This window comes from Oncorhynchus mykiss, chromosome 23 (genome assembly GCF_013265735.2).
Source record: "Oncorhynchus mykiss isolate Arlee chromosome 23, USDA_OmykA_1.1, whole genome shotgun sequence".
Lineage (NCBI taxonomy): Eukaryota > Metazoa > Chordata > Actinopteri > Salmoniformes > Salmonidae > Oncorhynchus > Oncorhynchus mykiss.
In genome coordinates, this window is record NC_048587.1 from 21,857,353 (window position 1) to 21,874,232 (window position 16,880).

Below are 16,880 nucleotides of genomic sequence, written 5' to 3' on the forward strand. Positions count from 1 at the left end.
TGCTTCCTCCATGTTTGGGGTACATGGCATCCCTTGACTAAATCCTGCCATCTGTCATCACAACAGAACACAACACAAACAGAATGCTCCTCCTAAAGTTTAAGAGAGTCATACAGCAGATGGCGCAAGAAGACAACGCGTCCTCGCCACTCCGAAGAGGGAGAGAGAGAGGGGCACGAGTTTTCCAGTCAGCCAAATTTTTCTCAGAACTGCAGTCACGCACCCTTGCTTCTCGACTCCCCAGCGCGAGCTGCTATGCATCTGCAGCAGCCACTCCCTATTCTCCCTTTTGGCCGAAACCCGGGAGTGCCTTAGGCACAGCTGTATGCGCGAGGAGGCAGGCATGCCCAGAAGCCGGCTCTGCTGAAGAGACCGCGCGCAGACGACTTTGAGAAAGGCGGGAATATAGGAGAATACCGCTCTTTTCGGAGAGCTTCAAAATGGGCGTGTGAGTAATAGAACAAACATGAATTTGGTATAATTATATGGACGTTAGATAAAGAGTGTATATTTTGGTCCATGTGTGAAGTTGGGATTGGTTGGACTGTGCACTGAATTCGTAGGTTACTGACCGTTGTAGGATAGATACTTTTATCCTCCCATTGGAGTAGTCTAGTACAAGGATGGAAAAGGCGACGCAGCCCCAGCTGATGGTCAATAGCGCAGAGAGTCCGACGGAGGAGCTCTCAAAGATAAGCGATGAGGAGCTGCTCAAGTGGAGCAAAGAGGAGTTGGTGCGGCGGCTACGGAGGGCAGAAGCAGTGAAGATGGGCTTTATGCTTGACCACGGGAATTTGATCCGGGAGGTGAACCGGCGGCTCCAGCAGCACCTGACCGAGATCCGGGGTTTGAAGGTGAGGCAGGTGTGATAATGCCGGGCGCGCACTGCTCTATGGATGTCTAACGGTCTCATGTTGTGTAGACTTTGTAGGCATGTTTCCAAATCAATCATGCGTTAAAAAACGCTGTAGCCTATAGTGTTACCTCTGCAAACTCCTTGAAAATAATGAAGGTAGGTGGTTCGAAGGTAGCAAGTAGCCTATATCATAATCCAACCCAAAGATCCACTTGTTGCCTTTATGCTTTTCCTATTACAGATGGAACTGCTGAGGATATTTAAACACAACCAAAAAGTACATTTAGGAAGGCCTATGATTTGTTTCAAAATCACAGTAAATCATCAATTAAATACATCACCATCACACGCACACACATGCTCCCACTCAATACACAATTGCGTGCTCAACATTATTTATCAGAAATCCCATATGATAAATTATATAACACCTGTGTGTGTGTGTGTGTGTGTGTGTGTGTGTGTGTGTGTGTGTGTGTGTCCAGGATGTGAACCAGAAGCTGCAGGAGGATAACCAGGAGCTGCGGGACCTGTGCTGTTTCCTTGATGACGACCGTCAGAAGGGCAAGCGTGTGTCTCGGGAGTGGCAGCGTCTGGGTCGCTACAGCGCCGGCCTTATGAGGAAAGAGGTGGCCCTCTACCTGCAGAAACTCAAGGAGCTGGAGCAGCGCCAGGGAGAAGTGATCAGAGAGAACCTGGAGCTCAAAGAGCTGTGTATTCTACTGGACGAGGAGAGAGGGGGAGGAGCAGGGCAGAGTGCAGGGTGCAGAAGCTCCATCGACAGCCAGAGTAGTCTGTCTCAAACTGGGGGGGCTACACTGGGCTTGCTTCGAGACGTGGGGGATGGGAGCAGCACCTCGAGTGCGGGAAGCACGGATAGCCCCGACCACCCCCACCGCAAGCCCCCTCACCAGGGCTCCAGCCTGAGCTCCAACCCTGGCTCCAACCATGACAAACCAGAAGGCCCGGGCCTCGAATCTACAGGCCGCCGCCACAGCTCCACCCCGGACTACCACACCTTCCCCCAGGCCTGCAGGCCCCGCGGGGGGTCCCTCACCAGCCCTGATCCCAGGGGCCTCCGGGGGCCCTGCAGCCCAGAGAAACACGGCATATTCCCTAACCGACTGGCGGCTGAGGCCCACTCCAAACCCAACAGTGCTGGCATGCTGGCCCAGAAACCGCTTTTGGGGTCTGGGCAAGGGATAGGGCCAAACCAAGGTTCAGGCCAGTCAAGTCCTGACCTCTCACAGAGACACAGGGTTAATGCGATCGGGGTTGGGGCTGGATGTTGGACCCCTGAGCCCAAACAGGCACTGACGGGGACGCCAGAGCACCTGAGGAAGGGTCGGGTGATTGTGGGGAGCCCTGAAGTGTTACGACACCACAACCACAGCCCCAGTTCAGAGCACTGGAAGGGGAGGTACGGCAGCAGCCTCCCAGCAGGCAGGGAGTGGGGACAGATGAGGACCACTGGAGATGAGTTGTCCCCTCACCACGGCAGCATCTACAGTGGCATGAACGGTGAGTTTTTATCCAGAATAGTAATAATGCTTTATTTTTTTTTATACAGGACAATATGTAGCTGAGGTGGTTCAAGGAACTATGTTTGTGTGATGAGTCTTGAGACATTAACCCCATCTGAGACATAATACTCATGCCTAGGTTTTAGCTCAGTGTGCTTACACAGTCTTTTGGTGTGGCTATGTGGGTTAGCACACCCTGTAGCCCTCTAGGACTAAAGTTGATGACCACTGTATATGGCTAGGTCAACCGTTTAAATCAAATAGAATTTTATTTGTCACATGCACTGAATACAAAAGGCATAGACTTTACCATGAAATGCTTTTTTACGAGCCCTTCCCAATGATGCAGAGTTAAAAATAATGCAAAATATTAACAAAAGAGGAATAAAATACACAAGAATTAAGCTATATACAGGGAGTAGCAGTACCAACACCAAATCACTGTGATACTGCAAGGTATTTGAGGTAGATATGTACACAAAGACAGGGGGAAATTGACTAGACATGTGTAACAAAACTGTCCTTGCAATTTGTGTCTAGTAGCCAATGGGTAGGTTAGGCTATGGCAGGATCAGTCACCGTGGAATCTAAGCTTGGGCGATATACAGTTTATACTATATACCGGGGTATTTTGAAATACTGACGGTATGATTTTTTATATCGTAAAAAAAAACTTGCGTGGGTGCGTGCTACGCCACTGCTTATAACTTTAAGTTAAGTTTAACTATAAGAAATTTCAAATCTGTCAATTAAATTATATCCACCTCAGGGCTCCAGCTATGCATTTGGTTTGCTAACTTGCTAGCTAAGTGGCTAGATTTCAAGATCAAGCTTGGTTCCATTCAGCCACAAGAGCTAGTGAGGTCGGGCACTGATGTTGGCCGATTAGGCCTGGCTCGCAGTTGGCGTTCCAATTCATCCCAAAGGTGTTCAATTGGTTTGAGTTTAAGGCTCTGTGCAGGCCATTTCTGTATGGACCCCACTTTTTGCACGGGAACATTGTCATGCTGAAATAGGAAAGGGCCTTCCCCAAACTATTGCAACACAAAGTTGGAAGCAGAGAATCGTCTAGAATGTCATTGTATGCTGTAGTGTTAAGATTTCCCTTCACTGGAACTAAGGGACCTAGCCCGAACCATGAAAAACAGCCCCAGAACATTATTCCTCCTCCACCAAACTTTGGCACAACAGTTGGCACTATGCATTCAGGCAGGCAGCGTTCTCCTGGCATCTGCCAAACACAGATTCATCTGTCGGACTGGCAAATGATGAAGCGTGATTTATCGCTCCAAAGAATGCGTTTACACTGCTCCAGAGTCCAATGGCGACAAGCTTTACATGACTCCAACCGACTCTTGGCTTTGCGCATTGTGATCTTAGGCTTGTGCGCGGCTGCTCGGCCATGGAAACCCATTTCATGAAGCTCCCGGGAAACATTTATTGTGCTGATGTTGCTTCCAAAGGCAGTTTGGAACTCGGAAGTGTGTGTTGAAACAGAGGACAGACGATTTTTCCACGCTACGCTTTTAAGCACTCGGCGGTCCCATTCTGTGAGCTTGTGTGGCCTACCACTTCATGGCTGAGCTGTTGTTGCTCCTTGACTTTTCCACGCCACAATAACAGCACTTACAGTTGACCGGCACAGCTCTAACAGGGCAGAAATTTGAAGGACTGACTTGTTGGAAAGGTGGCATCCTATGACGGTGCCACTTTGAAAGTCACTGAGCTCTTCAGTAAGGCCATTCTACTGCCAATGTTTGTCTATGGAGATTACATAGCGTTGTGCTCGATTTTATACACCTATCAGCAAGGGGTGTGGCGGAAATTGCTGAATCGCCGAATTTGAAGGGCTGTCCACATACTTTTGTATATATAGTGTAGTTTGTACTTAAAATGTTTTATTTGCGCCCCTTGTGTGCATTTTCAGTAATACCGTATACCCCGGTATGATACAGAAACAGTACCATCGCTAGTGGTATCACCAATGTGGTTCAGCAGTAGTTACAGTGTTAGCAAATCAGCAGTGATGTCACCGCTCTGTGGGATTCTCTCTCTGTGGAGTTGTGGTGGAGTTTGTGCGTGCATGGGTGTGTGTTCGTGTGTGTATGAGTGATTGGGGGAGGGCATATGATGTAACACTCCCCAGGGTGTCTTAAGTCAACACAGGTAACACAGTCTTGTGCGTTCAGGGCTGTGAGTCAGGCAACACACATGCACACAGCCTGCAGTTGTGCCACTAAGCACAGCAGGGTCCTGCCTCCTTGGTTAATTTTTATTATTATTATTATCAGCATCTTTTATTTATTTTTACCCACTGTTCCAGGGGCATTTGTGTGTGTGTCTAAGAGTTCAGGGAGTTATTTTGCAGGACTGTGTGTCCTGGATAAACAGAGAGAGAGAGGGAGTAGGGCTGTCCACTTAGTTAAATAAGAGGCTTTTATTTTACATTTAAATAACATTACATCAAACAGATTTAATAATAATAATAATAATAACCTAGACAAATGTTCCTCTTTTCATAGTAAAAGCCTAATTTATATGTACAAATATTGTGAGGATCGATGCTGGAGACGAGAAGTACGTGAGTGAACAGGGAGTGAACATTTAATGAAACATGAAACAGAACAGGAACAGCGTCTGGACAGGGAAAAAATAACGACATCAATGCTGACACAGGGAACCAACTGAGGAGCACACAGATATAGAGGGGGTAATCAACAAAGTCATGGAGTCCAGGTGAGTCCAATATTGCGCAGCTGTGCGTAATGATGGTGACAGGTGAGCGGGCTGGGGCGTGGGAGCCCGGCAGACCGGCTGGGGCGTGGTAGCCCGGCTGACTGACTGGGGTGTGGTAGCCCGGCTGACCGGCTCGGGCATGGGAGCCAGGCTGACCGGTTGAGGCGTGGGAGCCCGGCTGACTGGTTGAGGCGTGGGAACTGATGAACCGGTTGAGGCGTGGGAGCCTGATGGGCCGGTTGAAGCATGATGTGGGGTGGCCGTCTGCCGAGCCAACCAGGGCAAAAAGACCTCTCGAGCCAGCTAGGGCGTGGAATCCCGACGAGCTAGCTGAGGCAGCCCTGGTTCCATCGGCGACGGCACCCGGACGCTACCTCACCAACCGAAACAAAAACCCCAAACTCCTTGATGCTTCCTTTAGTGGTGTCAGCATTCTGTGAGGATCGACGCTGGAGACGAGAAGCAGGTACAGGGAATGAACATTTAATGAAACAAGGACATGAAGCAGAACAGGAACAGCGTCTGGACAGGGGAAAAATAATGACATCAATGCTGACACAGGGAACAAACTGGGGAGCAGACAGATATGGAGGGGGTAATCAACAAAGTAATGGAATCCAGGTGAGTCCAATATTGCGCAGCTGTGCGTAATGATGGTGACAGGTGTGCTTAATGAAAGGTAGCCTGGCATCCTCGAGCGCCTGAGATGGGGAGTGGAAGCAGGCATTATGCATGTTTTGGGGATAAATTATGTGATTGTGTCTTTCCTTTTAAGAATGAATGTGCACATGTTTAAATGTGTGTGAGACAGAGAGAGAAAGCGACAGAGAGAGAGAGACTGAGTAAGTGTGTGTGCGTGCGTGCAGCCCAGAGTTGGTAAAGATTACTGTAGAGTGCTGAGTGGATGCTGTTTGTAAGGCCACAGGGTTTGAGTCCTGGAGGTGAGCAGTTAGCCTGACACTGCACTTATCACCACAGAACTACACTCTCATTTACACACTACTGTCTACTCAGTAGGAAAGACACTACAATATACAGTGGGGCAAAAAAGTATTTAGTCAGCCACAAATTGTACAAGTTCTCCCACTTAAAAAGATGAGAGAGGCCTGTAATTTTCATCATAGGTACACTTCAACTATGACAGACAAAATGAGAAAAAAAATCCAGAAAATCACATTGCAGGATTTTTAATGAATTTATTTGCAAATTATGGTGGAAAATAAGTATTTGGTCAATAACAAAAGTTTCTCTCAATACTTTGTTATATACCCTTTGTTGGCAATGACAGAGGTCAAACGTTTTCTGTAAGTTTTCACAAGGTTTTCACACACTGTTGCTGGTATTTTGGCCCATTCCTCCATGCAGATCTCCTCTAGAGCAGTGATGTTTTGGGGCTGTTGCTGGGCAACACAGACTTTCAACTCCCTCCAAAGATTTTCTATTGGGTTGAGATCTGGAGACTGGCTAGGTCACTCCAGTACCTTGAAATGCTTCTTACAAAGCCACTCCTTCGTTGCCCGGGCCGTGTGTTTGGGATCATTGTCATGCTGAAAGACCCAGCCACGTTTCATCTTCAATGCTCTTGCTGATGGAAGGAGGTTTTCACTCAAAATCTCACGATACATGGCCCCATTCATTCTTTCCTTTACACAGATCAGTCGTCCTGGTCCCTTTGCATAAAAACAGCCAAAAGCATGCTGTTTTCCACCCCCATGCTTCACAGTAGGTATGGTGTTCTTTGGTTGCAACTCAGCATTCTTTGTCCTCCAAACACGACGAGTTGATTTTTTACCAAATAGTTATATTTTGGTTTCATCTGACCATATGACATTCTCCCAATCTTCTTCTGGATCATCCAAATGCTCTCTAGCAAACCTCAGATGGGCCTGGACATGTACTGGCTTAAGCAGGGGGACACGTCTGGGACTGCAGGATTTGAGTCCCTGGCGGCGTAGTGTGTTACTGATGGTAGGCTTTGTTACTTTGGTCCCAGCTCTCTGCAGGTCATTCACTAGGTCCCCCGTGTGGTTCTGGGATTTTTGCTCACCGTTCTTGTGATAATTTTGACCCCACGGGGTGAGATCTTGCGTGGAGCCCCAGATCGAGGGAGATTATCAGTGGTCTTGTATGTCTTCCATTTCCTAATAATTGCTCCCACAGTTGATTTCTTCAAACCAAGCTGCTTACCTATTGCAGATTCAGTCTTCCCAGCCTGGTGCAGGTCTATAATTTTGTTTCTGGTGTCCTTTGACAGCTCTTTGGTCTTGGCCATAGTGGAGTTTGGAGTGTAACTGTTTGAGGTTGTGGACAGGTGTCTTTTATACTGATAACAAGTTCAAACAGGTGCCATTAATACAGGTAACGAATGAGTGGAGGACAGGGGAGCCTCTTAAGAGTCTATGGGGGCGCTATTTCATTATTGGATAAAAAAGCGCAATATTTTGTCACGAAAAGATGCTCGACTATGCATATAATTGACAGCTTTGGAAAGAAAACAGTCTGACGTTTCCAAAACTGCAAAGATATTATCTGTGAGTGCCACAGAACTCATGCTACAGGCGAAACCAAGATGAAACTTTAAACAGGAAATGAGCAGAATTTCTGAAGCTCTGTTTTCTATTGTCTCCTTATATGGCTGTGAATGCACCACGAGCGAGCCTGCCCTTTCTGTCGTTTCTTAAAGATGTCTGCAGCATTGTGACGTATTTGTAGGCATATAATTGGAAGATTGGCCATAATAGACTACATTTTCCAGGGGTCCGCCCGGTGTCCTTTGTCTAAATTGGTGCGTAATCTTCAGGTGCGGGCATTTTCTCCTGGGATTCAGAACAGAAAGCACACTTCCACGAACGATATATCATCGAAGAGATATGTGAAAAACACCTTGAGGATTGGTTCTAAACAACGTTTGCCATGTTTCAGTCGATATTATGGAGTTAATTTGGAAAAAAGTTCGGCGTTTTGATGACTGGATTTTCGTTTTTTTTTTGGTAGCCAAATGTGACGCACCAAACGGAACGATTTCTCCTAAACAAATAATCTTTCAGGAAAAACTGAACATTTGCTATCTAACAGAGTCTCCTCATTGAAAACATCTGAAGTTCTTCAAAGGTAAATTATTTTATTTGAATGCTTTTCTGGTTTTTGTGAAAATGTTGCCTGCTGAATGCTAATGCTAACGCTAAATGCTACGCTAGCTAGCTACTGTTACACAAATGATTGTTTTCCTATGGTTGAGAAGCATATTTTGAAAATCTGAGATGACAGTGTTGTTAACAAAAGGCTAAGCTTGAGAGCTAGCATATTTATTTCATTTCATTAGCGATTTTCATGAATAGTTAACGTTGCGTTATGGTAATGAGCTTGAGGCTGTATTCACGATCCCGATCCGGGATGGCTAAGTGCTAGAGGTTAAAGAAGAAGTTACAGGTCTGTGAGAGCCAGAAATCTTGCTTGTTTGTAGGTGACCAAATACTTATTTTCCCCCATAATTTGCAAATCAATTCATAAAAAATCTTACAATGTGATTTTCTGGATTTTTTTTTCTCATTTTGACTGTCATAGTTTTTTATTTTTTTATTTTTTTATTTCACCTTTATTTAACCAGGTAGGCAAGTTGAGAACAAGTTCTCATTTACAATTGCGACCTGGCCAAGATAAAGCAAAGCAGTTCGACACATACAACGACACAGAGTTACACATGGAGTAAAACAAACATACAGTCAATAATACAGTATAAACAAGTCTATATACGATGTGAGCAAATGAGGTGAGATAAGGGAGGTAAAGGCAAAAAGGCCATGGTGGCAAAGTAAATACAATATAGCAAGTAAAACACTGGAATGGTAGATTTTCAATGGGAGAATGTGCAAAGTAATGGGGTGCAAAGGAGCAAAATAAATAAATTAATTAAAAACAGTAGGGAAAGAGGTAGTTGTTTGGGCTAAATTATAGGTGGACTATGTACAGGTGCAGTAATCTGTGAGCTGCTCTGACAGTTGGTGCTTAAAGCTAGTGAGGGAGATAAGTGTTTCCAGTTTCAGAGATTTTTGTAGTTCGTTCCAGTCATTGGCAGCAGAGAACTGGAAGGAGAGGCGGCCAAAGAAATAATTGGTTTTGGGGGTGACTAGAGAGATATACCTGCTGGAGTGTGTGCTGCAGGTGGGAGATGCAATGGTGACCAGCGAGCTGAGATAAGGGGGGACTTTACCTAGCAGGGTCTTGTAGATGACATGGAGCCAGTGGGTTTGGCGATAGTTGAAGTGTACCTATGAAACAAATTACAGGCCTCCCTCATCTTTTTAAGTGGGAGAACTTACACAATTGGTGGCTGACTAAATACTTTTTTGCCCCACTGTATACTGAACAAAAATATAAACACAAGATGCAACAATTTCAAAGATGTTACTGAGTTACAGTTCATATAAGGAAATCAGTCAATTGAAATAAATTCAGTAGGCCTTAATCTATGGCAGTGGTGGAAAAGTACCCAATTGTCATACTTGAGTAAAAGAAAACGATACCTTCATAGAAAATGACTCAAGTAAAAGTGAAAGTCACCAAGAAAAATACTAATTAAGTAAAAGTCTAAAAGTATTTGGTTTTAAATATACTTAAGTATCAAAAGTAATGTTAAAATATACTTAAGTATCAAAAGTAAAAGTGTAAATCATTTCAAATTCCTTATATTATTAATCAAACCAAATTTTTTTAATGGATAGCCAGGAGCACCCACCAACACTCAGACATCATTTACAAATAAAGAATTTCTGTTTAGTGAGTCCGCCAGTAGGGATGACCAGTGATGTTCTCTTGATAAGCTTGTGAATTGGACCCTTTTCCTTTTCTGCTAAGCATCCAGAATGTAACGAGTACTTTTGGGTGGCAGGGAAAATGTATAGAGTAAAAAGTACATTATTTTCTTTAGGAATGTAGTGAAGTAAAAATAAATGTTGTCAAGTACTTTACACCACTGATCAATGGATTTCACATGACTGGGCAGGAATTGTGTACACATCATTGTGACATGAGCCATGCATTATCATGCTAAAACATGAGGTAATGGCGGCAGATGAATGGCATGACAATGGGCCTCAGGATCTCGTCACGGTATCTCTGTGCCTTCAAATTGCCAACATAGAGCGTTGAAGTGCAAGGCTCAACTTCTCTGCTGTTTTGGTGCCCGTGCACATGAGCAGATAATGTGTGTGAGTGACTGTGTGAGAGCGAAGTGGTGAATCTCGCTCATCTCAATATCTCCGGTGCTGCTCATGGCAATGTAATTTCACTAAGCCTAACATTAAGATCCATTTTTTATGAGAGGATTGATCATTTAGAGGCATATTGAACAGGGATTAGAGTGTAATTGAGAAGTGGGCCTGTGTTACTGTGTACACAATAGTTTATTTGCTTTGAACTCACATCCCTGTCAGAACAGGGTGTACAGTAAAGTATGAAAGGCTTGAAGTGTGTTCATATTTCTTTCTCTCTCCCTCATCCTTCGCTCTCTCTTTTTCTGTCAGCCTTTCACTCTCTCTGCTCTCTCCCTCCCTGCTGTGGAAGCGGAGTTTATTGGGAAATTAATGTCTGGTGCTCACTCATCCCTCTGACACCATGAGAAAACGATGGGAGAACAGTCTTCAGGAGCTCCGCCGCTTAACACTGCTCTCTATATCCTCCTGCCTCTCTGTTTTTATCCCTATTCTTCTTCCATCCTTCATCTTCTCACCCCATAGCCTCAAATCACCCTACCTCACTCTCTTCCTCCCAGCGCTTTCTTCTTTCTCCCCCTCTGCCTCCCCTCTTTCTATCTCCAGCCCTCTCAATGTTACAGAAGTGATTGGGCTCTCACATACTGTGTGTGGCTTGGTCTGTTGGTCTCAGGCACATAGAGGCACCAGTTACAATGGCAGAACACCAGCCAGGCTAAGTTTTTATTTTTTTGAATCTTTATTTAACAAGGCAAGTCAGTTAAGAACAAATTCTTTTTTTCAATGGCGGCCTAGGAACAGTGGGTTAACTGCCTTGTTCAGGGGCAGAATGACTCATTTTTACCCTGTCAGCTCGGGGATTCAATCTTGCAACCTTTCGGTTACTAGTCCAACTGTAACGGCTGTTTAAAGAAGAGGAGGACCAAGGTGCAGTGTGGTACGTGTTCATGATTTTTTAATGGAACAGTGAAATAACAAAAACAACAACGAGAACACAAATCATAGAATGCCCACCCAAACTCATGCCCTGACCAAACCAAAATAGAGACATAAAAAGGATCTCTAAGGTCTGGGCGTGACAGTACCCCCCCCCCCCCAAAGGTGCGGATTCCGGCCGCAAATCCTAAACCTATAGGGGAGGGTCTGGGTGGGCATCTATCCGCGGTGGAGGCTCTGGTGCGGGACGTGGACCCTGCTCCACCCTAGGCTTGGCCCACTTAGGTGGCGCCTCTGGAGCGGGGACCCTCGCCGCCGACCCCGGACGGGGGCCCCGGACAGGAGGGCGACTCCGGCAGCTCCGGACAGGAGGGCGACTCTGGCAGCTCCGGACAGGAGGCAGGCACAGGACTCACCAGGCTGGGGAGACACACAGGAGACCTGGTTCTGGGAACAGGCACAGGACTCACCGGGCTGGGGAGACATACAGGAGGCCTCTTTCTTGGCCGAGGCACCGGATACACAGGGCCGTGGAGGCGCACTGGCGGTCTCGAGCGCAGAGCTGGCCCGGCCCGTTCTGGCTGGATGCCAGCTTCCACCCGGCAAATGCGGGACACTGGCACCGAGCACACCGGCCTGTGAATGCTCGGCCAAGACACAGTGCGCATCATCCCATTGCACGTGGCCTGACCAGTCACATGCTCTCCCCGGTAAGCAATGGGAGTGGGCTCAGGTCTCCAACCTGACTCCGCCACTTCCCCCAAATTTTTTGGGGGGGCTGCCTCTCGGGCTTCCTTGCCAGCCGTGTTCCCTCATACCATTGGTTTCCTTTTCCTGCTGCCTCCGCTCTCCTGGCTGCCTCCACCTGTTCCCATGGGAGGGGATCCCTTCCAGCCAGGATCTCTTCCCATGTGTAGGATCTCTTGCCGTCCAGGATGTCCTCCCATGTCCAATCCTCTCTTCCACGTTGCTTGGTCCTTTGGTGGTGGGTAGTTCTGTAACGGCTGTTTAAAGAAGAGGAGGACCAAGGTGCAGTGTGGTACGTGTTCATGATTTTTTAATGGAACACTTAAATAACAAAGACGACGAGAACGAACGAATGAATGAACGAAACCAAAACAGTTCTGTATGTTGCAGACACAAAACAACTACCTACGAAACACAGGTAGGAAAAGGCTACCTAAGTATGCTTCTCAATCAGAGACAGCGATAGAGAGCTGCCTCTGATTGAGAACCACATCCAGCCAAACACACAGAAATAGAAAACATAGAATGCCCACCCCAACTCACGCCCTGACCAAACCAAAATAGAGACATAAAAAGGATCTCTGAGGTCAGGGCGTGACACCAACGCTCTAACCACTAGGCTACTTAGCTACTTGCAGCCCCGTATGTGTCGGTGACAATCCGGTTCCCTATGTCTGTGTGCAATGTGTGTGCCTTGTGTTGTGCTCTATCAAATCGAATTCAATTGTATTGGCATTACTTTTGTCCAATATTGCCATAGTGGTAAATAACATGGTTAATCACAACAAGCAATTAATGAATGCTTCATCACATTTTTCAAAAGCCTGAAGATAACATGCTTCCTGTCTGTATGGTTTCCATGGGCTCTAGCCATGTCTGTGTGTCTGTGCTCTCTCTGGTCTCCATCTGTCCTGCCTGCTACTCCTCTGCTCTTAGATTTTTCATCTAAGGTCAGCAATGTCCTCTCTCTTCCAAATAACCAACTGTACATGTACATTCAGCATGGTATTATGTGCCATAGTCTCTGGCATGGGTAAATCTTCATTATAAAACAGAGATTTGTCGACAAGAGCCAGCACCTTAACAAATGATGGCCGTCAACACTATGGCTGTGCTGTGTTCAATAATTGAGAAGGCCAGCCTTCTGGCAATCAGTAAACATTTCCGAATGGTAAGAGTTTGTTTATGCATTGTAGTTGCTTTATGGACATCAGCTGGGCCTGTGCAGGTCAGACCAGCTCCACACACACCTCCCTGGGACTGTCCCTGGGGGGCTTTAACCTTTATCCCAGTTAGAAAAGTGCTACCGGAGTCAGGGATGTGTTTACGTGTGTGTGTGTGTTATTTTGTGTGTAACTGCACAGCGCATACCTCCTGACAGGGTCCCCTTGAATCTGCCCTCTACCCTAACATACATGCACATATGCACGCACGTAGGTACACACACACACACACACACACACACACACACACACACACACACACACACACACACACACACACACACACACACACACACTCTCCCTAGGGGAAACTAATCCAGTGCTAGGGTGCTCATCTGAGAGGACATGGGCTGTGACCTGGACTACCTTGAATAAGCACCTTCCAAATAATTGCATTGTTTGGTCTATTACCCGTTAGAAATGCATTCATAAGCTATGTGATATTTGGCCAAGAAAATTGCTACCCACACACTGCTCCTCCTAGTGACACTTGTTTTATAAGCCCAGAAACACTTTGCGCACCCCGCAAAGCAGTCCATTCATCATCACATTTGCAGACTTACGTGAGAGCCCACTATTCGTAACGTGATGAGTAGATTGGATTGTCATAATCTAGGCTAATAATATAACTCAATAACTTTTAGCAAAAAAGACTGTTCAATACATGGCTGAGCACATATAGCTTAGGCTATAGGCTATATCAGATAGCCTACCTTTCTTCTTTCTCTGCACAGGAAATATTTGGACACATTTTATGCAATTCTACTACACTTTATATGGCTAGAGGTCGACCGATTATGATTTTTCAACACCGATACCGATATTTTTTCAATTTGGTTTAAATAATGCATAAACACAGTGTTGGAGAAGAAAGTGTAATATGTGCCGTGTAAAAAAGCTAACGTTTCAGTTCCTTGCTCAGAACATGAGAACATATGAAAGCTGGTGGTTCCTTTTAACATGAGTCTTCAATATTTCCAGTTAAGAAGTTTTAGGTTGTAGTTATTATAGAAATTCTAGGACTATTTCTCTCTATACCATTTGTATTTCATATACCTTTGACTATTTGATGTTCTAATAGGCACTATAGTTTTGCCAGCCTAATCCCGGGACTTGATAGACTTGAAGTCATAAACAGCGCAATGCTTGAAGCACAGCGAAGAACTGCTGGCAAACGCAAGAAAGTGCTGTTTGAATGAATGCTTACGAGCCTACTGCTGCCTACCACCGCTCAGTCAGACTGCTCTATCAAATATCAAATCATAGACTTAATTATAATATAATAAACACACAGGAATATAAAATCCAGAAACTTTAATTTCGAAAACAAAACGTTTATTCTTTCAGTGAAATACGGAACTGTTCTATATTTTATCTAAATAATAATAAATTCATGTTAGCAGGCAAAATTAACTAAATATGCAGGTTTAAACATGTATACTTGTGTATTGATTTTAAGAGGAATTGATGTTTATGGTTAGCACCGACAGTGCTTTTTTCATGAATGCGCATGTTAAATCATCACCATTTTGGTGAAGTAGGCTGTGATTCGATGATAAATGAACATGCACCGCATTGATTATATGCAACTCAGGACAAGCTAAATAAACTAGTAATAACATCAACCATGTGTAGTTAACTAGTGATTATGTTAAGATTGATTATTTTTTATAAGGTAAGTTTAATGCTAGCTAACAACTTACATTGGCTCCTTACTGCACTCGCGTAACAAGTGGTCAGGCTGCCACGCAGTCTCCTTGTAGAGTGCAATTTAATTGGCCATAATCGGTGTCCAAAAATGCCAATTACTGATTGTTATGAAAACTTGAAATCGGCTCTAATTAATCGGCCATGCTAGAGGCATTAGTAGAATATTCTTTTATACAACAAATTACAGGTAGTCCCCTTTGCTGACACTGACAAACATGTCAATGAAAATGACGTTGTCCACATAATAGGCCTACAAGAAGGGGAGACACAAATATAATATGAGGTTCATCTAAACTGGAGGAGGAAATTATTGCCCAAAAACAAACTTTTGGTGGCACTTACCCAACTGATAGTGAATATGCGCAGTACGCATTCACCTGGTATATAGCCGATGCTCTCCGCTGGTGTCAGTAAGATAGGCTATACTGTTCTTCGCTCACTTAATTTTATAACTAAAATACAAATTGTAGTCCTTTCATTGCCTTCTCTTTGCTGCAATTGCCATTTGCTTTCCAAAATATGTTTTCCTGCGATTGTATTTGGAAATATTGCGATATGCCTGTCTGGGCCTTTACTTTTCACTGACAGTCGCAACTCAACAATAATCTTCTCATATTGAGCACGCTGCCTTGCCTTGCAACTGTAGGCAATGCGATTTAAAACAATACACTTTATTATTTTTAAAGAAGTGAATGTTCCTCTGTAGCCAAATCATGCTTTGGTAGGCTATTTTGAATGATTTTATTTATTTCTGTATAGACGAGTAGGATAATTAGGCTATACCATTTTTGCTATTTAATTACATTTACTTTAGGGAAAGCTTAGCTTCCCCTAGCCTTATGGATGCACTGCCTATGCATGGGATTATAGGCATGTGTGTCTTCTCTAAATAAACAAATGAAATACGGCCTTGGCTACAATAGAGCACAGTAAAGCAGAACATTGATACGTTTGATTTTCATTTATTTATTATGCAGTTAATTTTTTTAATTAAGCAGTTTATTATTTTTATTAATCAATCAAGGCAGGGCCCTCCAGTTACCCACCTGGGCCCCCTACCTCCTCTCCTGCCCCCATCTGATGATTTGCAGAACGGCAACAGGCAGAGAGCAGGCTCCTGAGTCCTCCTGTAGTTGACGGTTGCAGTAAAAAAAAAAAAACAACATACAATTCTACATATATACTGGATAGATAAGATATAATGTATATATTTAATCTTTTTTTTAAGTAAAAATATATATATTACATTTTTTTGCTGCCTCTATGGCACCCCACGGGCCTGGCCCCAGGGTAAGCCCCTGCATTAATCTGACACTGTTACAGTTACATGTTGAGATATTAATTTTGGACGATATTATATAGATATTTGACTCCAAGTATTGATTTGCAAAAGACAACAAGAAAAAATATGTTTTTATTTATTGCTACTGTACTGAAGGCAGTGATAGCTAAGGCTAGTCGGCAGTAACTGCGCCAAAAGTTAATTATTTTTCATCCTATAGCTTGATCTCCATCTTGTTTTTAAATAGTGAGCCAACATGTTTTCAACACTTTTATTTTCCTGACTGATCAAAATGAGTTTTCTCGTGCTCTCTCTTGTCTCTCTGTAGCAGACAAACTATAAAGTGAGCAATATGTTTGGAACATCAAATCGCAATAAAATCACAGTATCGAATCATATAGATTCATGAATATCGTGGGAATCGCAATACGTATCTTATCGGCACCTAAGTATGTAAGGTCCCTGGCAATTCCCAGCCCTACTTCCAAACACAACATCATAATAAGTGTCTCTTCTTCTTTGTCCCCTTCGATTTGCATCATGGCTCTTGCTTGTCATCCACAGTTAGTATAGTGCCATAACATTCCTATTTATTCACTAGGTATAGTGTCTGCCACAGGAGGTTGCTGAGAGGAGAACCACTCATAATAATGGAAT

The 16,880-nt window shown here is 44.4% G+C and overlaps 1 protein-coding gene across 1 annotated transcript in view; it reads left to right on the top strand.

The window, feature by feature from the left end:
* Window positions 1-210: 210 nt before the first annotated feature.
* Window positions 211-16,880, top strand: part of LOC110502453 (coiled-coil domain-containing protein 85A) — a 50,495-nt gene continuing 33,825 nt past the window's right edge. Inside the window, exons 1-2 of the mRNA XM_021580478.2 lie at window positions 211-854; window positions 1,342-2,377. Coding sequence (XP_021436153.2) covers window positions 624-854; window positions 1,342-2,377 — 1,267 coding nt within the window. The 5' untranslated portion in view covers window positions 211-623. The remainder of the gene's footprint in view (window positions 855-1,341; window positions 2,378-16,880) is intronic.